Source organism: Scardinius erythrophthalmus (genome assembly GCF_964197995.2).
Source record: "Scardinius erythrophthalmus genome assembly, chromosome: 16".
Taxonomy (NCBI): Eukaryota; Metazoa; Chordata; class Actinopteri; order Cypriniformes; family Leuciscidae; genus Scardinius; species Scardinius erythrophthalmus.
Genome location: NC_138236.1, coordinates 16,367,003 through 16,389,621, shown reverse-complemented (window position 1 = coordinate 16,389,621; position 22,619 = coordinate 16,367,003). Strand labels below are relative to the sequence as shown.

Sequence of the window (22,619 nt, the reverse complement as noted above, 5' to 3'; positions counted from 1 at the left end):
TTGCTCCTTTTGTATGATTTGTTGGTGCAGTTCCTATATCCCTTGAAGACATCCTCACTTCGATCAGGTTGTCCCATAGTTTGATTATAGCATCTTGTAGTCTTGAAATTAAGCTCTTGTCCCCGTTGTTGAATCACAGGACCAAACAACAGTTATTTTGCCAAGAGATATCTCTATTATTAATTGTCAAGACATAGGAGAGAAAGACAATTTACTGGAGAGATGATGTCCATACTCAAAGTTTGGGCGTGGATATGCCAACCAAAGGAACCTATCCCTACAAGGTGGTAAAACGTTGTTCATGTTTAAAATAGATGTATGTCATGCTACACAGTCCTCCTTCCGTAAAGAGAATACTTCAGTCAACATTTTCCATAGCCTCACAAGGGAGAACATCTGCTACATTGCATGTACATTCCAATGTGGTTAAAATAACTCTTCTCAGAGTCTCTGAACTGTAAGCCTCACACACAGTTTCATGTACTTCAAAAAAAAAATTAAATAATAACATTTGTCTTCATCTCCATCAGTTTTGATCTTATTTTACTGCTCTCCGGTAGAATTCAAGATCTGCATTGGTACAATTTATTTATTTATTTAAGTTTATTTGAATAGGGACAAGTATGTTACATAAACTCATGTTACATACTACAACATTTTAGCCAAAGCTAATTCTCAATGTTCGTCCCTAATGGGCCTTTACATAAAATCAAACAATACATTGGTAAAATAAACATAATAATTATACAGTGTAACACACTAATGCAATGAACGGTCAGTGGTCGCAATTCTGACCACTAATTAAAGAGTCTTTAAGTTTATATTTGAAGAGAACCCAGTTTGACACTCAATGAATGAATTTGTATTATCTGTAGTCTGCTTAAACTGGGAAATGTGGTGGGTTGCATTAATGGAACACAATGATACTGATCAAACAACACCCTCAAATGTTTTGTTTGATTAGGGCTCTTAAATATTTATGTAGATGCCTTTTCACTGATTCTCATCTCATTTTCCCTTAATGTAGTGCAGTGCAAATGGCATTGCGTATATAAATTTGCATCATGTCGCGTTTCCATTACCCTTTCAAATTGAGATGGAAAACTCCCTAATGGAAACGCATCAATTTCACAAAAACTCCCATAAATGGCAAAAAAAAGTTTTTACACTCACATGAGGTGATTTTTCAGGCAATTCAAAAAAGAAATATGTAGCAAAACTGCAATGGAAATAGTTTTTGCACATTTACAGGTCACCTGACATTGATGGTGGACAGAAGATGAGACAGTTCTTCATTAAACTCATAAAAGACAAGTATTATGGGAATACTGGATTCTAAACAACAAAGAAATGCCACAATATTTTACGACCTTGAAACAGATTGGAGGGATAAACGCCTCATACGCACCGCTGCCAAGTATAAGGGGCTTTCCTTGCCATTAATGCTTGGATAACACACCGACATCTCCTTCGATTAAAAATAATATATAATTTAAAATATTAATTTATAAATTTTTATTGACAAATTGGAGACTGAAAAATTGTCTGAAGCTGCTTGTGCAAGTTTAATTACAATATAACATCAAAATTTCAAATTAAATACAAATTTATCAAGTCACGAAGACAGAAACAACTCAAAGTAGTTTCTGTTTTAGAAATAGGAATGTATAGAATGGCAAATCAAAATACTGGCTACCATACAGACATGGTCAGAAACCCTTTTAAACATCTCGGCTGTAACAAATTTCTGATAAACTTAAAATATATACAGTCTAACCGAATAACTCAAAAACAAAATTTTATTATGCAATACAAGATATCTGGGATATATCCGTATTTAATTGAAGCCAGTAAGCTGTGTGTTCAGCAGCAACAACTGAGCTGGAAAAAAGCAGCAAGTGCAAGAGTTTTAAATGTGGAGGTGTACAGACATTATTTAAGCACTTGGAGTAGTCCTTAATACTTTGGCAACCATTGTAGGAAAAATATTGAGGTCTTTTTTTTTGTATGCTCCTTCCATGTGGTACTCGAAATATTGACTGGGCATCTTCAATTGTTGTACCCATAATAGCTTGAGCTCATTGATTGCCAGAGTTCCAAATTTCTACGGCATTTGGCATGAGAAAGCTTGTTATAAATCTTCAAATGAATTATTGTCCTCATTAACATAGATTTGACACCACTGTTGGTGTCTGAACGTGCTGAAAACATCTCACATCTCCAGTTGTTCAACTTGTGCCAAGTATCTTCTCCATCTGTTGACGTGTGATGCAAGTGAGTAGAATTTTTGCTCCCATAAAATGCTTGCCGTGAAGACTCTGGGCTTGTCTGGCGACTTCCTCACATCCAAACTGCACGATGGCTTCCCCAACGCCATTGCCTTGGCTGTCCACAAGCAATATGATTGCATTTTCAGAGATGTTAAAGTGCATGAAAAAATCTCTCACCTCTTGTTTCCTGATATCTGCAGGAAAATTGCGTGCATATATACACGTCATGGTTAAATGTGTCTTTCCATAAGGCGGTGGCCTCCAGACACATCGGTTTCTGCTGACTATGGCAAGCATTTCTTCTTTAGTAATGGATGACACTTCAATGTTTTTTAAGCCAACAGTAGTGCCATTCATGTTCAGAGCTGAAGCGTAGTCTTCTGCATGCTCAAAGGTAATGAATGCAGTGCTTGTCCTCTCTCCCCACTTGTTTAATAAATGTTTTATTCTATGGTTTGGGATTGCTTGACAGCCGAAAATCTCCTTGATCTCTGTCTTGGTTATATTCCTTGAAAGATTATTGACAATAACAGATTGTTCAGTTTGAGGGGATGGAAAGTTTCGGCAGAATTTTTTTGGAGATCCTGGGGAGGGCTGTTCTTCTGCATTTCTTTTGGCTAAGAAACTTCTAATTGCATTTCTATCTGCGTTGACCTCTTTTTGCTCTGATAAAGTGTGAGGCTTGATGTTTTGCATGCAATTTTTTGAATGCTCCACGGCTTCTGTCCACATCTTCTCATGGGCAAATCTGACCTCAACATTGAATTCTTTGAATTTTCTGTTGCTGTATTTCAGCCCTTCCTCTGCATCTGCAAAACTAGCCAGCTTTGCCATACAGCACCAGCCCAGTTCCAGTCGAACTTTCGTAATGACCTCCAAAACTGGCAGTCCCCGTAGGAACTGGTAGATCTCTTGTTTGGCAACAGAGTCAGGAAATCCATAAAGCCGAAGGTACCCTGGCTTACAGATATTGAGGTTTTCTCCTCTGCTTTTCTGCTCCTTAGATGCCAAGTCATAAGTAAGACTATGCTGAGCATCCGTATTTGTTCGGTTGTCAGTTGTGGAATGATCCTGTATTTTTGGAACGTTTTGGTTGATATCTTCAAGCGTTTGGTGGGCCGGACTTTGGCGATTCACTTTGTTGTCTGAATGCGGTCCGTGAATAGCAGCCATTAGACTAAGCAAAAGAGCTGCATTGGTGTCAGGTGGCGATGATGGCACTATTTTGGTCTCAACTGTTGACTTTGGTTTCCTCAATCTCGACTCCATTATTCTCTTTAACTCAGCCAGACTGCTGATATGTAATGAAATGGAGGAGCCTCTGAGGAGTCTTCCAGAGTAGCGCATGGCTAGTTGGCCTTCTCTCTCTGTATTAAAAATAATGAAAGCTTCACCCATCGCACCACCGATGATATGAACGCCACCCTCAGGTATGTGCAAGCCATGGAAAAATCTGCGAATATCTTCAGATCCTGCCTCTGTGTTTAAACCTTGCAAACGCAGAACCACTATTGTCATGATCAAATTCTTCTCACAAAACACTGAGATCTGTTTAAAAAAAAGAGAGGCAAAATGCAAACATTTTAGATATGTTTCTTGAATATAAAAAAAAAAAAACACGATGTACAAACTAAGTTACTGTTTTCTCCTTTTTGTTCAAAACTTCCAAAAGGGCAACAAAAAAAATCACACCAGAAAATTCCCTTACAGTTAAAAAATCGAAACAAATGTGTCCTCAGACCCTTACTTACCGTTTGTTTTTCTTTAAAACATATACTTCAATATAAAGTGTTCCCTGCACAAAACTTTTTTTGTCACAGAAAACACGCGGTAACCTGCAAACTGCACACCACATGCGTCCGGTGAGTAACTCTCAACTTCCTCTAGAAGAGACTTTTAAGAGGGGCGCGGCGGCGCGGCGGCGCGCACGCAACACGCTCTCTGAGCGTAAACAGGAACACGTACGTCCTCAAGCGTCATCTGCACCATGGCGACGGGGACGCTGAGAGCTTTCGTGTGCAGTTTTTCGATCATATTCCTGATCAAATTAAACGCTTTTTCTTGCCAGCAGTTTTCTATATCTCTTCAACAGCCTCCGGATTGTGGTGCTGAAAGTTATTTTGATATTTCGAGCTTGTCTTGTGTGAAATGTGGGCCGAATCAAGTCAGCAGCAAATCAGGTAACGTTAACGTTACGCGGAACGCGCGCGCAGATTAGTTTGCTTTGTTTTGACCAACCTAACCTTTAGATGATATAATGTTTTACACTAGACAGCAGTCATTTATTGATGTATCGTCATATCTGTTGTTGATATAACGTTAACCTAGATTCATACGAGTAAGCGTCTTGTCAGTGAATCAACTGCACGCGATATAGAAAATAATAAAAACCTTTGCTGCACATAACACCTCAATAAACAAATAAATGCTTAAAGTATAGAGGTTTATTTGTTATTATTAACCATATATGTTTTATAACATGCTTTATTGTAAGGCAGCTTGTACGATCATGTGTATTTCTGCCATATAGGACTGATATGTGAGTGTCAGACTGGTTTCAGGGTGCTGGTCAGTAATGGGGCGTCCATCACGTGCCAGCAGTGTCCTGATGCCAATCAGGTACTGTAATGAATTGAATTAGGTATTGATGTTGTTATTGTATTAATTATATTAAGAATACCAATACTATTTTACAATAATATGATTACAGGGGGTTACTCAGGATGGGTATGGATGTATCCGTTGTCCTGGAAGTGTAGGGGTGAATGGCAAGTGCCAGTGTCCTGAGGGAAGCGTGCTGGGTAGGTAAACGGTGCACAGTTTTAGGTAAAAGGTGCAGCATTGTTTTATAATTTCATGGTATCTAATTGTATTTGTCAGTGGAGAGAGATGGGAATGGGAATCCATTAAATGAAGCGCGATGTGAAGCATGTAGTGCAACAGAGCCTGCTTTTTCGGCCCCAGATACAACAGGCAAAAGGTAAAGCTGCCATTCCTATCAATGGCACTGGGTTTTCATGTTGATCTTCATGCATAAAAAGTGATTCATTTTGTTCTGACATGCGTATGCTTAGGTGTGTGAGATGTGAGGATTCATTCATCAACTCATCTCAGTCGTGTGTTTGCGGGACATCAAACATACTGGTAAGAATCTGGTGCAATTTGTTTAAATTTATGTATAACCTATGTTTATGCGATGCATTTAGAGTGATGAGAATTGAGAAAGTTATGCTTTCATCACACAGGCAGGAGGAATGTGCTTCCCTTCAAACAGTTTGCCTACCTCTATTGCCTCAAATGTCATCTTTGGCCAACTGGTAAGAGTCCAAAGTTAACATTATGAATTGTGTTTGTGTACTGTTGTTAGTGTGCTGGGGTTCATTGTTTTAAAGTGTAATGCGTGTTTGTGTTACACAGACCCTCTCTCTCCCATCAGCATGGTTTTCAAGCTTCATGTATTCTTCAGCAGCTGCCTGTTTGGTAAGTTTCTACACACACATGATTTTCTATTCCTGTATTTCAATTACTTTGGCTTTATTTGTTCATTGCAAACAGCTGAAAAGTCTGTCACTTTTGCCAATAAACCTGATTTGCAATGCGGGTTGAATAACTTTGATTACAACTGTATATATCTTCATATCCTCCAGCCCTAAAACTCAATACAATATAACAATACAAAATATAGGCTATGGTTTTACCCCAAAATTCAACATATTTACACAAAATGATAACTGCAAATTCACTTTCGATGCCTGGAGTCCATTTGTTTCTGTAAACTGTAGCGATCCATTTGTTTCTCTTTTCTGTAGCTTTCGGCACAATATTTCTAGTCTATAAAATATAAATCAGATTTCTTGTCAAATATATTTGTATAGTCAATCTCAAAGCTATTTCCTGTTTTAGATGTGTTTTGTTTGTTTTTCACATCATTCATGCTGAAAACCAACTCTGCCACTCAGTAGGCGTAACCGCAGTCACTCTGGCCGACGATTAGCCTACTTCAAGTGCATACCCTCTATTATGACTTTTTACAAAGTCTTGATTTTGTTTTTGGGGTCTACTAGAATAGATTTTCATGCTTGAATGTTGAAAAAACAACAACATTATTTTTCACATATTTTACATTGTTGCAGTCTGTCTGTAACGCTCTGTTTAGTTCCCGTCTCTGTGAAGCCCCTCCTTCCGAAAAGTGCAATGTGCTGCTCTGATTTCTCAGCTGGATCAGTGTGTTGTGTTGACCAAATGTCACACCCCTTACCATAACCGCGAGTTTCAACACACTGCTAAGGCAACTCAACCAGGGCTTTTTTTGCGTATGCCTTAGGTGGGAATTATTTAAATGAGCAATATTCTGACGTGTATGTTCCTGTAAGAAAACTCAAAACTCCAATCCTGGCTTTTCAGAGAGTTCAGAGTACAGTGCTTACTGATATAGAGAATAGCTCCCTTTGAAGTGGACTTTGTGCTTTGTATCATTGCAGACCTTTTTCATGCTCAAACAGCAAAATTACACACTAAAGAAAGATGAAAATGTAAAAAAGCATAATAGTTCCTTTTTAAATGTTTATATGCCTAACTTCTGAACATATATAAGTTTTGTTTACTTTGTTCTGTAGTTGTTCTCTAACAGGACAGCATGTCAGTCTTTGGGCAACATGTGTGTGATGAACATGCACTCCTCCAGCACCATCAACAATGATGCCTGTGGCCTCTACAACACAATCTACAGAGCAACAGCTGCTCAGGGCAGCAGCCAGGACATCTCCTACTGGTAATACATATACAGTTATTGTATTGTACTTTACTATTTACTACTATTGGACCATTTTAAATTATATATAGAGAGAGAGAGCTAGAGAGCTGATAATCACAGACAATCTCCCTGTTTAACTAAAATATACATCATTTATACTGTTAGCATACAACATAAAACAAGATAATTCTGTCCTACTGGTTCGTACACATTTATTAACTTGCTATTTTGACATTTCTGATTTCCTCTTAATCTTTCGATTGATTTGCACTACCGACTTCTTTGGATTCATGTCACACTTACATGTGTGAGGGGTGTGGTAAATGAACTCGGCCCATCTTAGACTTTTTTCTTAGACTTTTTGGCATTTGCACAAAATTACCATTAATAAGATCTGTAATCAACCATTGGAGATACGTCATGTGCAACATAAATTGCATCTGTTATATACTTTAATACAGTGTGATTAATTCAGGATCAACTGCTTTATGACTGAGATGAGATGTGAGAAGAACTGAATTGATCTGATATTAAATCAGTTACATATCACGGCTACTTGCATCATGATACTGTTAAGAAGTATCTCTGTCTGTAATGTATTTAAATTCACATCAAATGGGCAGAAGAACCCAGTGTGCTCGTATTTGTGATTCTCATAGACAATGTTGTGACTGTAGGAGGACAAACCTGCCTTGGCTATACTATGGAGAACAGCTTGGGTTGGCTTCACGAGTTCTACAGAATGAACCACTTCCTGTTGGATTCAGCTTTAAAGGGGCACAAAAGGTAAGCACTGTGGACATCTAAACATATTGTAAACATAAACTTACATGTTATCATTTTCACAAACCTTCTTCCCACTTTCAGAACACTAACATCGATCTGCGGGCTGCTGTTTACTCAGTGCGTGGCGAGTTTATGAGATGGGAGAGCGTCGGTGGAGGAAACCTGCAGGTAAGCAGGCAAGACCAATTTCTGGGGTCAGGTTACGAAACAATTTTAAGAATAAAATTATTCTTAATTTCAAATTTTTATTTCTAACTTAAGAAGTTAGAAAGCCTGTCATTTTCTTCTTAAGAAAAATAAAATTCTTAAAAGGATAGTTCACTCTAAAATAAAAATGAAGTCAGAAATGTCTCACCCTGAATAGAGACCAGCATCAAGCTTTTTTTAAAAAGATGTGTTGTACAGTGTGTTGCATTTATATTCTCCCTAAGTACTCCATCACAAAATGGAATGTTACCTTCATAAATCAAAAGATTTATCATTACCTTCAGGTTTTGAACGCTGGTTAGAAATTTCAGGGGGGGGGGTTGTGCCTCTTCTTTATGTGCGTAGGGATGTGCGATAGTTTTTCCTTTATTTCGCCGACGTAAATTTTTAAAAATGAAACTGTAGCAGAACCTTGCAACAGACAGCGATTATATATTTTTTTACTGACTAAATCTGCACTTTGAATGAATAGTACCTAAAAAGATAACCACTAGTAGCTAATTAATAAGTATTAGTACTTAATGGAAAAGATACTAGAATCTAAAAAATAAGTACTAGTAGCATGAAAATAGATACTAGTAGGTTTTAAGGACTAAATGTTAAAACGGCTTGCCAAAGACGTTGAGGTCGTGCGCTAGTTTGAACTGTAGGGTTACGTCACAACCAAAAGTTCGCGATTGGTTATGGCAGATCCAGAGTGGCTCTGAGCAGATCCAATAGTTTTAAACTTCAACAGAGTACCGTACCTGCCTTCAAGGAAGTTAACGTTTGTCGATGGAGAGTGGCCAGACTCTCTGTAAAAATGAAATGTACGAGAGTCTGGTAGGACCAGGCTAATTTTAAATTCCCTTTAATTAAAAAGTTCAAATTAGAAATAATTTCATATTTAAATATTGAATTGAAAAAAAAATCTCATAGCATTATTTATGCAATTGTAAATGCTGTGTAAATATATTAATGCCACTTCTGCTGCCGCTTCTGTGTCACCTCTGCACTGCAAAGTTGTTTTTTTTTGATAATGATTTCATTTGACTGGTAGGTAACAGCCCTATACTGTTATTATTCTAATAGAATTTAATGTGTATGTTAGAATTTGACATAAAAGGTGATGAATACATCTAACACATTTAGAAAAATGCCCTTTATATTGGAAAAAATGCCCCTGGAAATCAATTTAAGGTGCCAAATATTGCCCCTTGTTAATGTCACTGCTGTGAACTGACCACCGCATAGAATGAATAATATGAATATCTTTGTGAGTCAGCTGTAAACAACAGGCCTAAACCAGCCATGGTACCAGCACAAAAACACATTATAATCAACAAAACTTTGGAAATATTGTGATATAATTTAAATATTGCACACCCCTAATGTACAGTATTAATTTTTATTTCTTCATGTCTTAAAAAGCCTTAAATTTGACTTTAAAAAGTGTGCAGCAACCCTGATAACAGAAATACGAGAAATCTTTCCCCACAAGTTTAGGCCTTGAACAATCAGAAGTTTCACATTTTATACTGAGTTACAGGGTTTCCCTTAACTACAGCATTGGCCTAACAGAAATACAGCATTCAGCAAAACGGTCAGTTTTGGCCCCCCGAGTTCTTGTGTATACAAGTTCCCCTTTTTCTGGTTCCTTGTAGATGCAAGCTCGTTGCCATAACTGAACAAGATCTGCTGATCTCTTCTTGCCTGCAGCAACGTTTTTCACACTTTCAACAATTTTCACAGTAAAGAAAAGGTTATATATGTCTTGGTCTTCACTTTGATCTATATGCACTAAAAGCTATTACGGATGTCTGCAGCTTTGCAAGCTCTGTTTTGTACAGCAACTAAATGTAGGCTATGTACAGTATCAACACTTGACAGGGCTGCACATTGCTTCCATTTCTAACGGACAGAGCTTAGGTCCTTCCTTAGTGGAAAGGAGGTCAATTCTCTCCGTCTGTCTTTCGCATTTCATATTTAAACGAATTTCCTCACCATGCTTTTCCCCAATTAACTGTTTTATTCATCAGTCTTTTATTTAATCTCTCTTGTTGCTTAATTATCCCTTTTCCCTTCCTCCGTCTTCATTCCTTCTTTGCCTCCTTCTTTGCCTTTATTTTGTCTATACTAAAAGTATTACAGAATGATCCCATGCGTTCTGAGGGTATATGAGATGAAATTGAATGTATTATTTTACAAAAAATCCTGACCATGGCTGTTGGTCTTCAGTGCACGGCTACAAGACGTGCATGTTCTTGTGACTCTGTTAGCGCCACGGACACGGTTCACTCTGTCTCATCCAGAAAAAGCACACAAGTTGTGAGAAATCAAGAAATACAAAACTGAAGACCATCGGCCAAGGTCAGGATTTTCGTTAAAAAAATGATTATTTTTTAGTTCTCCTCTTGTGGTCCATAAAAGAAAGAGGGGCACACGGCATTAGAACAACACCAAGGTGAGTAATTTATGACTTTTTTTTTTTTAGGGTGAACTATCCCTTTTGAGAAAATATTTGAGAATGTCTTGATAGTTTTTCAAGAATTGCACTAAATTCATAATTTAAAGTCTGCATACATGAAATGGAAGTTGCGATAGTCTTTTCTTCCCTATCATGATGTATATCTGCGTGAAACTGCTTTTTAACAAGAAAAAAGGTTGTCCCGCAGTATTTATTGTAAATATTATTTATTGATAATAAATACTGCAATATTCCATGAAAATAAGATATTTTGATTTCAAGATGACTATCTTTCTTACTAACTCCTTAGAATTTCTCTTGATAAGATTTTCATGAACCTGGCCCCTCTTTGTGAAAGCTTATAACAAAACAACTGGAATTGAAAAGTATTGTGAGATACAGAGTTGCTTCATTTATCCTCTATAGCTCTGTCCAGACACCCTTACCAGTCAACAGTCCGCCTTCACGTTTGGGACAGCCTACAAGCAGAGTGTGAGTCTCAGTTATCTTCTGTGTCATCCATGGATGTTTCTCATTTCTTATTTATGCATCCTCGTTTGCTTCCTTTTCTTGCGTTTTGGTTATTTAGGAAATTCCTAATAAATAATTATAAAGCAAGATGCCCTGCTGAAATGTTTGGTTTAAACTGCAAGGATAAAACATAAATTAAAATTATTCTGACATGGTAAAGGGGGAGGAGGAATTGTATGTGCATCAGGTTTTTGACAAGAAAGACCTCCGCATAAGATGCACCTGTGCGTTCTCGCTTATAGCTCCTCTGGAAGCTTCCTCGCTCCTCATTAAGAAATTAAGAAGTATCAATTTGAGTATTGAAAAGCACTCCACATGTGTCCTGCCTTGTTGTATTTAGCAATTTGTTCTATTTTATTGTATTTATGCATGTTTTTATTTTCAGCTGAATATGTGGATGAGTGTTAATGACTTTTTTCTTTCCTTAGTGTGTGCTTTCTGTGTCAGAGCTCTTGACTGGTTATCCAGAGCCTGTGTTCTATGACGTGTTCCTGGTCATTCAGAAGGCACAGGAAGACAAGCGTCTTCTTGCAGTGCCTCTCCTAAATGTCAATCAGCAGTTTAATGGCCAGCTCACTAATCAGGGTACAACATACAAACACATTGTTTGATCAAACACTATCATATGTGAAGACCTTGCTGCTTTATCACCATGCTAACTTCTCCTGTTTCAGGATCTAACATGAATAACTGGTACCTGACCCGGAGGCTGATGCTTGTGGACACGTTGAGTGGAAGGGAAAACTCTTTGAGTTCTTCACCCAGAGCCATACGTGTGGCCTCTAATATTAAGATCGGGTAAATACTACGCACTCCCAAACACATAAACCGCACATTAGGGCTTTCCACAGTCATTCTAAAACCCAGGTAAATGGTATACTGGGTTATCTTGCTTCACATTTAACATTACTCATAATTTACTCAATTAATCCTGGATGTAAACTGACGTTTCTCAAAGTACAATCCTAAACCCTGGGTTAACGTCATTTTTTGCATATTTGCAGTGTCATTGTTACTGATTGAACAAACGCAGCAAACGATATTTATACATAAAGACTCAAGAATTGTGCATCCGCATATTGCACATTGCCGACTGTACTATCATTTTTCTGAATGGACTTTTCGGACTATAAAGTAAGAATGAAAAGGTCTCTTCTTAACTCTTGCTGACACGTTTTCCATCGCTGTTTTACATTCTATCAAACGCTGTTTATAATATACAACGCACAGTGTTTTCGTGACTGTCCAAAGCACATGAATATAAGTCAAGTCACAATACAGATTGTATCAAAGCAGCTTCACAGTATTACATTAAAATAATACAACAAGGTTTGTATCTAATGGAATTTATTGATTGATAAAATTAAAATTAAATATCTCCAAAATATCCCCAACTGAGCAAGCCAAAGGCAACAGGCATGTGATTGGCTGTTGGTTGTTCAGCATCTAGTCGTAACGTTCTAACGCCACGCCGTTTCACACTGTACATGTTTGGCCCCGCAATTCAGAGTTAGGAGCAGGGTTTCACAGCCCTGGGTAAAAAGGGGTGCTAACCACACTTTTAAAACGTTCCTTTACCCTGTCTTAGAACGACTATAACCTGGGCTTAAGCACAGTGTGAAAGTCCTATAGTTTGAGATCTCACTAAGCTTGATGTCCTGCACTGAACAGATTTCAACTGGTGCCGAATACACAGAAGGGACTGGTCTACCCCCCTCTGATGACCGTGGCCTACTCAGATATACTCGTCACTGACCCCAGCACACAGACTGTTACTGTAAGTACACTGCATGCCTTTATATGTAATAATTTGGCCAGGGGATCATTGAACTTTTCTGCTTGGGTGTTTGCAGAAAATAAAACATAAGAAAATATAATAAATAGTAATGGTCAAGTCAAGTCACCTTTATTTAAATAGAGCTTTATACAATACAGATTGTTTCAAAGCAGCTTTACAGCTGAAGTCAGTTCAGTGTTGATTCAGTTCTGTTGTAAAGATCATCAATTATTAAATAAGTTAATTTAATCTATTAAGTTATGTATTAGATTATAGTTAATCCAAAAAATTATCTCATCGTCCAGTTCAGTTCAGTTCTCATTCATTAGGATCAGTACAGTCAGATCTATAATATTGTTGAATATATATATATTTTCTTTATACATTGACTAAATTTGACGTTATACCATTGTGCTTTCTAAACGCAGGTCTGAAATCATGCGAGTAATCACTAATTATTTTATTCTGTTGACAGACAAGATACAAAACACAGTAAAAATTTAATAACAATTTTTATATTTTACACATTTTTAACTATTTGACCAGACAGACAGGTTTATTTCTGTGTTTTTTTTTTTTTTGTATGTACAGGTATCGTTCTCTCTTGAGTATACAATGGACCAGGAGGAAGCTCGGATCAAAACTGATGTGAGTATGAACAGGCACTGAAAGTCAGTCTTCTGTTTTATGTTGGTCAGGATGTTCTGGTGTATGTTGTAATGCTGTTTGTTTATTTATATGTGGATTCATATCCAGATTGCTCTTGGTGTGCTGGGAGGGGTGGCTGTTGTCCATTCTTTATTGAAGACCGCAAGCTGGAAAAGAAGAATTGCATCTCCTCTCATTGACCTACAGGCAAGGACTCCCATTCAGATGCAGTAATAAACACAATGCTAAACATGTATTCATAATAATGTCCCTTTCTATTTCAGACAATTATGAAGTTTCTGGTGTTCTATGCTGGTGACCTAGCAAATGTTTTCTTCATCATCACTGTTGGAACAGGCCTCTACTGGCTCATATTCTTTAAGGTTTGCATTTGTCTTGTCTGTGGGTGGTGCTGTTTAGTCTATTATGAATATGATTAAGCCTTACATGAATCTTTTTTTCCTTTTTCTTTCTTTTTCTTTTCCTCTCGATATTTTCCAGACATTGGAGGCAAGTCTGTCACTTTTTCTGTTGTTAACGTAGTCTCAGCCACTTCTCAAATATCAGTTTAGTGTCTTTGTTTCTGTGATTTTCTTCCACTGTTCTATCAAATGAGAGTTTTTTTCTTCTAGGATGTGCTGTTTACATACTCATTATTTTTTGATGGAGCTCTTTAGGTCTAAAGGCCTGTTCACATCAAGACAGTTGTGCAATTTTGTGTTTCTGACACCCGCTTGTCATGTATAAGGAAGTCAAACAGAATGTACATGTTTTCAAACAGCCATTCAGAAATATGTATTCACTATAGTGTATTCATTATTATCGCTTAGCAAACTACGATACTCTGTTCGTGAGCACCACCAATCGTAGTTTAACTGCAGTGTCTCTGGGCATGTGACCAAAAGCATTCATTTTATTGGTTGGCCAGTAAGTTGAAAACCCAATGCTTACATTTAAAAGTGTAATCCGGCTTTAAAAAAAGAATTTATCCTGCCGTCACCTGTGCGCAATGAATCTTGGGATAGTCTGGGCCGCAAAGGATCCATGCGTTGTATCCTTTGTGGCCCGGGTGTAGGGGAATTTATTGTTAAGACCCGAGGAGCACCCTTCTGAAACCTAAAATGACAAAATGGGACACCATACAGTCTCATGGACTTAATGGACATGTGTATGCGGCAGCCATTGTAAGTCCACGAGACCAAAAGTGCATATGAAGTGTCCCGTTTCGTGAGTTTTGGACCGTCGCGAAATTCACATGAGCTTGAATTTCTTGAATCTCCAGCATTCGTATGCGTATAAATGGAAGTCAATGGAATGAAAAGTGTAGTGTGACAAACCCTTAAAAGAATATGTCGCTTTGACGGCTTGCGAAGGTTCGCGTTGGTCTGAACCGATGCATTAACAGCCGTACATTCAAATAAAAACGTTTATTGCACAGAATTTTTGCAACAAACTTTGTCTTGGTATGAACAGGCCTTAATATAGAATTCAAGACAAGGCTTTCAAACAAGGCTTTTTTTTGTATATCTCCAGGCCCAGCTATTTGTGTCTGTGTTGCTGCCATTACCAGCTCAGGAGGAGCGTTTTGTTGTTTATGTTGGTTGTGCCTTTGCATTGAAGGTGAGTTCAAATATGTACATCAGCTTATACACTACTACAGTTTGCATAATTAAAGTAATAATGTCTTTTCTCTCCTTTCCCTTTCTTCCCAACTTAACCCAAGTCTTATTTTTGTTACAGACTGTACAATTTCTTCATAAGCTCTTTGTTCAGCTATCTGTGGATATTTTCTTCATAGACTGGGAAAGACCTCGTGGTAAATCCAGTAAACACGTGGAGGGTAATTACATTGTTCCTCTAATGTGTTTTTCAAATACACGTTCCATTATACCTATATAAACTCTACACTTTTAATCCATTTTTAAATTTATTTTTATGTGTTGTAATGTGCTCAGGGTCTGGCGAAGCAAAAAGTCAAGCATCTCCTGTCAGTATCTGGAGAACATATTTTGTGGCCAATGAGTGGAATGAGATTCAGACCGTTCGCAAGATCAACCCCACTTTTCAAGTCATCGCTGTGCTCTTTTTTCTAGAGGTGAGTCCAACAGAACGCAACATCTCTGATCTACAGTTTGCCTTAAAAGTTTATCCTCAAACTGGCCACTCAGATTATGCCACTTTGTTAAGGATTGTGTTAACAAATAATGAATATTGTGCTTGCAGGTGGTGGGCTTCTCAAATTTGGCTCTAAGAGACCCCTCGTCCAACCTGCGTCGAGCTCCTGAGGCATACACACCTTCATACAGCCTCATACTCCGCTACGGTGTGGCTTCTGCTATGTGGCTCTGCATTGGCTTAATGCAGGTAAAAAAACATATATACTCAAAGACAAGTAGTCTGCATCTTTGTGTGTGTGTCACCTGGGATATTTCACACATTTCTTTTTTGTGTCATGTTACTTTAGATGATATTCTTCACAGTATTCCATGAGCGCTTTGTTGAAGACAAGATTCGCCAGTTTGTAGATTTGTGCTCAATCAGCAATGTAAGTATTATGAAAAAAAAACCTTCTTTGCAGTTGAACAGATAGACTATAATTCATTGCCAAGAAATTTACAATTTTAGACCATATCATACGTAATGGTTTAATGTTGCTTTTTTTTCTTTGAATGTATGTATATGTGTCTGTTAGGTCTCAGTGCTGCTGCTGTCTCATCGATGTTTTGGCTACTACATCCATGGACGTTCTGTTCATGGTCATGCTGACACTAACATGGATGAAATGAATACAAACCTGAAGAGAGAGGCGGTAAGATGGATTTTGAGTCTTACATTTTAAATAGAAGTATGAATGGGAGACTTATTTTATTTGTATGTGTTTTAGGACAATCTGTGTGGCCAAAGGGGACTTTTGCCAAACTCTGACACTCAGACATTTCAGATTTCAATAACCAACCGCCTGCGAACTCAATATGACCGGATAATTGAGCCAATCAACAGGGTATAAACACAACTGCATACACTTATATATACTTGTATATTTACTTTGATTACTTATATACTTTTATTTACTTACATTTGACTATTTATGAATAATTTTTACTTTTGAAGACATTACATTTATGCAATTGGCAGATGCTTTTATCCAAAGCTAAGCCCTATTCAGATAGGAGTAGTTTTCTAAACGACTTTGAGTGATAAAAATTGTAACTCAACGTCTGATTTAAAGTACTGATTCCAACGGGACTAACATCTCCGTGTTCATTACAGAGTGTTTTTTTTCTAGACATGGGCATTACAGAAGGTCATGTGCTGTGCGTGCGTGTGTGCGTGCAGTAGTACGTCATATGTGACCCTGGACCACAAAACCAGTCACATGGAGCAATTTTATGACATTGAGATGTATGCATCATATGAAGGCTGAATAAATAAGCTTTCAATTGGTGTATGGTTTATTAGGATAGGACAATAATTGGCCGAGATACAACTATTTGAAATTTGAAATCTGGAATCTGAGGGTGCAAGAAAATCGAATCATTGAGAAAATTGCCATTTAAAGTTGTACATTTTTTTTATTAGAGAGAAGGATGAGAGATGAGATCGGAAGTGAAAGCAAAAATCTGCGATCGGAGATTGCAGTAGGCTATGGCAAAAATCACAGACAGTAACCCTTGAGAGACAACAAAGAAATCACATTAAAAGTTCAATTCAATAATCGATACTTTCATATGGTTCTCTTTGTATGATGAAGGAAGGCAGAGTCCTGCGTGTGTCTTTAAGAGCAGCGTGAGACATCTGAGGGAAGGCGTGCGCGGGCTGTGTCTTCCGGGCGAGCGCGAGCGCGGGAGGTTCAACGAGTCTCTTTCTTTGAGGTGCGCACGTTCCGATCAACTGTTGATAGCGCGACTCGCTGACAACATGTCTGACTACGAAACTTCTGATGATGAAACCAACTTAAGCACAATGTCAGACGGAACAGATGATGATGAAAGTAATGTTAGTACAACGCCAAAGGGATACCTTTATGAACCGGAGTATACCGATGCCGAACTTCAGCAGATGGTTATTGATCACAAAACCTCAATTGTGTGTGTGATCAAATAGTTTTCTCAGCAAATTGTACCTATATCCCTATATACTGTTTTTATATTAGACCTCTTTTCACGTGATTTCCACTGGAGTCTAAACATCAGCTTGTTTACCGTACAGACATGGGATCATAAAGTTAGTAAATAGAGCTTACCCGTGGTACTGGTACAGCATAACTCTTTAAAATCAGTTTTTTTCTTTTTCCTCCTTGGTTGGGGATGTAATCGTCTTCGCTGAAGTGAGCACTGCACACACGAAAATCGATTCTGGATATTTTAGCTCCTGCAGAGTAGCCGATGGCAACCAGCCAAAGCTGTCTCATAGCTATCCGAAACAGGAAAACGATGGAATCTGAACGGTGATCCCGGCACATTCTTGTGGTCACAACCTGGGAATTTACAAGTTCGCACCATTGTTAATTTTCTACTTTTTACGTCGTTGTCATTCGATTGTGTAAACACTATGGAACAGCTGATCGGAACGTGCGCACTGTTGACGTTGACAGCAGCGCGGATTGTTAGAAATGGAAAGAAAATAGTGCTGATTAAAACTGAGGTATGAATTTTGTCTGGAGTGTTTTTTGTGATGTAAATTAATCAAGCTTTGAAACGCATATCATTTTTTCACGTAAAAACGCACAGTTTTGAGGCCCCGGAAACTAACCGGGACTACTTTCTTGAAAAACTTCCAGCGGCCAGAACTCTGACCAGGGAGGTGACCACAGAGTGGGTCAGTGTGTATGCACTATAGAGCTGGTAAGGATTGCATACAACTTAATGTCTTAAATGGGCGAACTAACCCTTTAAGATTACCTTACTGTAATCCAAAAACAACTATTCTAATATCACACTGGTGATTGGTGAACATGCAAATCACCCGGAACACTCTTTATACAGTTGTAATAGTTGGTAAAATGAAATTTTACTAGTGGAAGTCCATATATGGCAATGTGCGTGTCTGTGTGTATCTGTGAGGTCGGCATCCGTTGCATCTCGTGGTGCGCATACCACGTGAGGGGTTGGGGGTTATTTGAGAATGGCACTCAGCAAAGACAAAGGTAGTTCTGTGGCAAAGTCACAGTCAAGTCGTAGAATTGATGCTGAGGGAAGCAGATAGTTCTGGAGAACTGAGAGGAGCCAGTCTTTTAATTTGCCTTCAGTACACAAAGAACAAACGTTAGACATAGAAAAAGGGGTGTTGTCGCAGCACGTGATAGTTTTAGAAACAACAGGGGCCTGTTAGTTGATTTCATTAAGTCGTGGTAAACATTAACCAGCGGTCTGCTTGCAAACTTGGAGACATGCTACCAAGCCACATTATTCAAAGCTTTCTGAATACGAACATGTATATGCTCATAGGTGTTTTAGCATGAGAGAAACAATCAGGATTCGCTAATTCAGAACATCTGGTCGGATGCCAAGCCAGTGTTGCTACAATGTATTGTTGGCCATTGCCACAAATATACCAGAGAAACATTTTACTGGTTTTGTGATCCAGGGTCACATATAGTATGACGTATATGTCTTTTAATTTATTATTTGTTAATATAATTTTAATTTAAACCCTATTTAAGTAAACTTCACGAGTTTATTGCAATGGCTGTTTCTAGAGAAGTATGTTACCTGACACTAATATTTAAATGGGAAGTCTTCGCAGATTCCGCCATTTGGCTCTATTTATTGATTGTATGTGTTATTTTTTCGTCTGATACCATCCATATTGAAACTAAATGAAAGCATGCCGAAGATTGGTGCACTCGGGGGTAGCTCGGGTAGGTCAAAAAACACATGGGGAGAAGTGGTAAGATAATATAATATCAGCAATCACAGACATTCGCATTCGGACAGGATAAGATTTCTCAGATGACCACTGAGTTCGCTGAAAAACAGTTGGTAATTTGCTCTGTAATTTTTACTGAGGTGTTGTGAGAAAATTACAAAGTACGTCTGTGAGAAATTAATTTCTATAACGTCCCCCTGGAACACTAGTCCCGTCCGAATAGGGCTTTACATTGCATTGAAAGTATACATACTATCAGTTCCTGTATTCCCTGGGAATCAAACCCAAGACATTGACGTTGTTGGCGCTAAGCTCTACAGTTTGAGCTACTAAGTATACTCACACACAAATCTCTCTCAGTAAGGGTGGCTAACAATGTCTTTACCCCTACAGAGAAATGGTCCCTCAAGGTTGGTGGATGCTTCAGCCAATCCATGTGAGCAGAGCACAAAAGCGTACCATACAATGAACCGATTCCTGGGCTCTGTCATCGATCACGTGAGGATTGTATTTCATTGATACTTGTGATTTTCCTGTAGTATATTGTGGTTTGTTGGTGTTTTGATTTGCTCATTCTGAATGCTATATTCTCAGGCGCACCGTGAGATGGATTACATCGTGAAAGATAAGCTGCTGTTTGAGAGATTCATCGGTATGGAGTTTATAGAGCCACTGGATAAAAGCATCTTTTATAATGGTAAAAACACTATGATGATCATATGCACACATAATAAATCCCAGTTGTTGGGAATTTACAGTTAAAGACCCAAGGACCAGATATGATGAATGACGATCAGGAGTTAGAAGAGCAGTTAACTGAAGACAGGAGTCAGAATTATAATAAATTGAAAACATTTTTTTACTAAAGATAGTTTGCAGTTTCATCATGCAGAAGTCAGCTTCAAGACTTACAAGGAGTTTGTAGGCCGCCCGTACATTAAATTCTCCATCACAATTATACCTTACACCAGGGTTTCTCAAACTCGGTCCTGGAGGGCCACTGTCCTGCACAGTTTAGCTCCAACCCTGATCAAACACACCTAGCTGTGAGTTTCTAGTGATCCTGAAGACATTGATTACCTTGCTCAGGTGTGTTTGATCAGGGTTGGAGCTAAACTGTGCAGGACAGTGGCCCTCCAGGACCGAGTTTGAGAAACCCTGCCTTACACCTACGTCATTACTTCAGATTGAATGATTCTGACTGGCTAAGAAATAGATAAACAGTAAATTTCCGCACTTGGACTGATAGGCAGTCGCACATCTCCATAGTCTGTACGGCTAACACCCGGACCCTGAGTTAGGTATGGGTGGCCCTTCGAGGTCATGAGAATGTGTTTCTAGGCGCCAGCATATCGAAAAAAATAAGTCTGTAACAAAAAATACTAGCGCACATACACAGATACACAGCTTCTTCAAGGTTGGAGTTAATTGAGCTCTTCTCTAAACGGGGAACTTTCCCAAAATATTCAGATAACATGTTCTTTCTCTCAGTGTGAGGTTCATTGAGACAATATTCCATTACTATTCTCTAGTATTTGAGTATCGAAAAGTTGAATTTAATGCTTTAATTAAGAAGTGGTCATGAATACGACAGGTGAAGTAACCACAGTGACCTTGGCTGCCTAGGTCAGCTAGAAGAGTAGATATTTGTTTTAACACATGTTGGGTGCTTCTCTCAAAAACATGAAGAGAGCACATTCCATTGAACGGACTTATAATTCTATAACTACATAAATCTTATAAGCTTAAAGAAGTCAGTCAAATCATTTAATATGTAAAAGGAAAAATATTTATTAATACCTTGATTGTAATCACTCATTGAAGCGGCAGTGGATTTCCAGAATCCACTCCCTTCACAGTCATTAGTGTTCTGAGTGAATATCTTTGTGTTTATCTTCCTTCAGATGATTCTCACTCATTCGCTGATGTCCTCTTTTATGGTAATGAGGCTGTGCTGTTGATTTTTGACACTCTCTTTTTCTGTGTGGTGGATCTGGGCAGTCAGAACTTCGTTCTCGCAGCTGTGTTAACATACCTCCAGCAACTGGTTAGTACATGTGGATATGTTACTAGGCTGGTAGGTTTCATTCGATTGTTTTGAGGTGATGATTAAAATGAAGCTTTAATATGCTCTCCTTTAGGTCTTCAGATTAATCCGAAATGGATTGGGCCGCAGGAACCTAGCCAGCAAAACTCTGGTTGACAAAAGATTTCTCATCTAGATCCTCTGCTTTTTCTATCTGCTTTCTGTTATTGTAATGGTGATTGTGTTTTATGCCATAGCAGCCTTCAGGTTTATTCTACAAACTTTTGTATTTTTTTTTTGCATAAAATTATTATTTGTGCAAGTTTTTTTGTACTTTCAAAGCCAAGACATTTGGGGGTTTGATGTATCAATGTTTTTATATTTAAATATTTTTGATCAATTAAATCATTACTTGGTTTTACATATGGTGGCCTTCCTGAGTAAACCTGAGACATAATAGATTGCTTCAAGTTTTTGTAGCTCAGCACACAGTCTGAAGTTCTTCAGAGCACACAAGGCAGACACATAGTGATGACTTGTAAGTGTTCCTCTTGTTAGTTCTGAATACATGGTTCTCTTGGAAATTATGTATGTCTGTTGTCTGCAAATTGTTTTTGATACTTGTGCAAAACTGATTCTCAGGCCCCAGCGAGGATCGAACTCGCGACCCCTGGTTTACAAGACCAGTGCTCTAACCACTGAGCTATGGAGCCAGACCTGTTCAGGTACTGTCCTCATTACCATTTGAAAAGTACACAAGAACACCTTGCTTGGCACTTCGAAGGGTGTGTCCATCATTTCCCTGTAGCTTTGATTGTTTAAAGTTTAGGAGGAGTGACAAACAGATGACTCATTTGTCACAAATTACATCTATCTGCATAACTTTGTTTGTCCAATCGCACATATATATTTACAATGACATGGCAGTGATGACATGATCAGAACTGTACCGAAACAGCTCAAAGACCCGAAGTCCACAAGAGGCCCAAATTTAAGACCCTGGCCGGGACCATAAAATAAGAGATCTGTCATTGTGGCACCAGCAAGTCTGACCTAACTGGTTATTCCTCCAAGGATGCTTGCATCAACTGAGAAAAAGCCCACTCTAACATTGTCATCTGTAGGTGAACCAAGACAAATGGGTCAGAAGTTCGGCACATCCCAGCTGTCACAAGGATAAATCATGAGTTAAGAAAAAGGAGGGTGATTTCCTCCCAAGACAGAGAGCTTAAACAGACTCCCTTTTGTGACCCTCTTTTAACCTTATCCTGGAACACAGGATTGAAATCACTCTGAATGGCACAGAG

At 38.3% G+C, this 22,619-nt stretch overlaps 2 protein-coding genes across 2 annotated transcripts; one reads left to right on the top strand and one right to left on the bottom strand.

Annotated features, from left to right (window-relative positions):
• Positions 1–1,502: 1,502 nt before the first annotated feature.
• rbm12ba (RNA binding motif protein 12Ba) lies at positions 1,503–4,141 on the bottom strand. Its single transcript, XM_081387928.1, has 2 exons — positions 4,022–4,141; positions 1,503–3,818 (listed from the first exon to the last, which is right to left on the bottom strand). The coding sequence occupies exon 2, from the start codon at positions 3,786–3,788 to the stop codon at positions 2,229–2,231; it is 1,560 nt and encodes a 519-aa protein (XP_081244054.1). The 5' UTR covers positions 3,789–3,818; positions 4,022–4,141; the 3' UTR covers positions 1,503–2,228.
• A 52-nt stretch (positions 4,142–4,193) lies between these two features.
• On the top strand, positions 4,194–21,946 carry tmem67 (transmembrane protein 67). The gene is made up of 28 exons (XM_081388000.1): positions 4,194–4,450; positions 4,801–4,889; positions 4,981–5,071; positions 5,151–5,250; positions 5,345–5,414; positions 5,516–5,587; positions 5,688–5,750; positions 6,887–7,041; positions 7,701–7,809; positions 7,891–7,977; positions 10,889–10,954; positions 11,422–11,578; positions 11,668–11,791; positions 12,665–12,770; positions 13,362–13,418; positions 13,527–13,625; positions 13,703–13,801; positions 14,952–15,038; positions 15,159–15,258; positions 15,374–15,513; positions 15,642–15,782; positions 15,883–15,963; positions 16,111–16,227; positions 16,303–16,419; positions 19,680–19,784; positions 19,881–19,983; positions 21,191–21,333; positions 21,428–21,946. The coding sequence occupies exons 1-28, from the start codon at positions 4,258–4,260 to the stop codon at positions 21,506–21,508; spliced, it is 2,952 nt and encodes a 983-aa protein (XP_081244126.1). The 5' UTR covers positions 4,194–4,257; the 3' UTR covers positions 21,509–21,946.
• Positions 21,947–22,619: the final 673 nt, after the last annotated feature.

Bases quoted from the DNA above. Each gene is read 5' to 3' on its own strand.
- tmem67 (XM_081388000.1), top strand. From the start codon at position 4,258: ATGGCGACGGGGACGCTGAGAGCTTTCGTGTGCAGTTTTTCGATCATA. The intron at 7,042-7,700 runs GTAATACATATA...TTGTGACTGTAG, and splicing joins AGCCAGGACATCTCCTACTG to GAGGACAAACCTGCCTTGGC. The intron at 15,783-15,882 runs GTAAAAAAACAT...ATGTTACTTTAG, and splicing joins TCTGCATTGGCTTAATGCAG to ATGATATTCTTCACAGTATT.
- rbm12ba (XM_081387928.1), bottom strand. From the start codon at position 3,788: ATGACAATAGTGGTTCTGCGTTTGCAAGGTTTAAACACAGAGGCAGGA.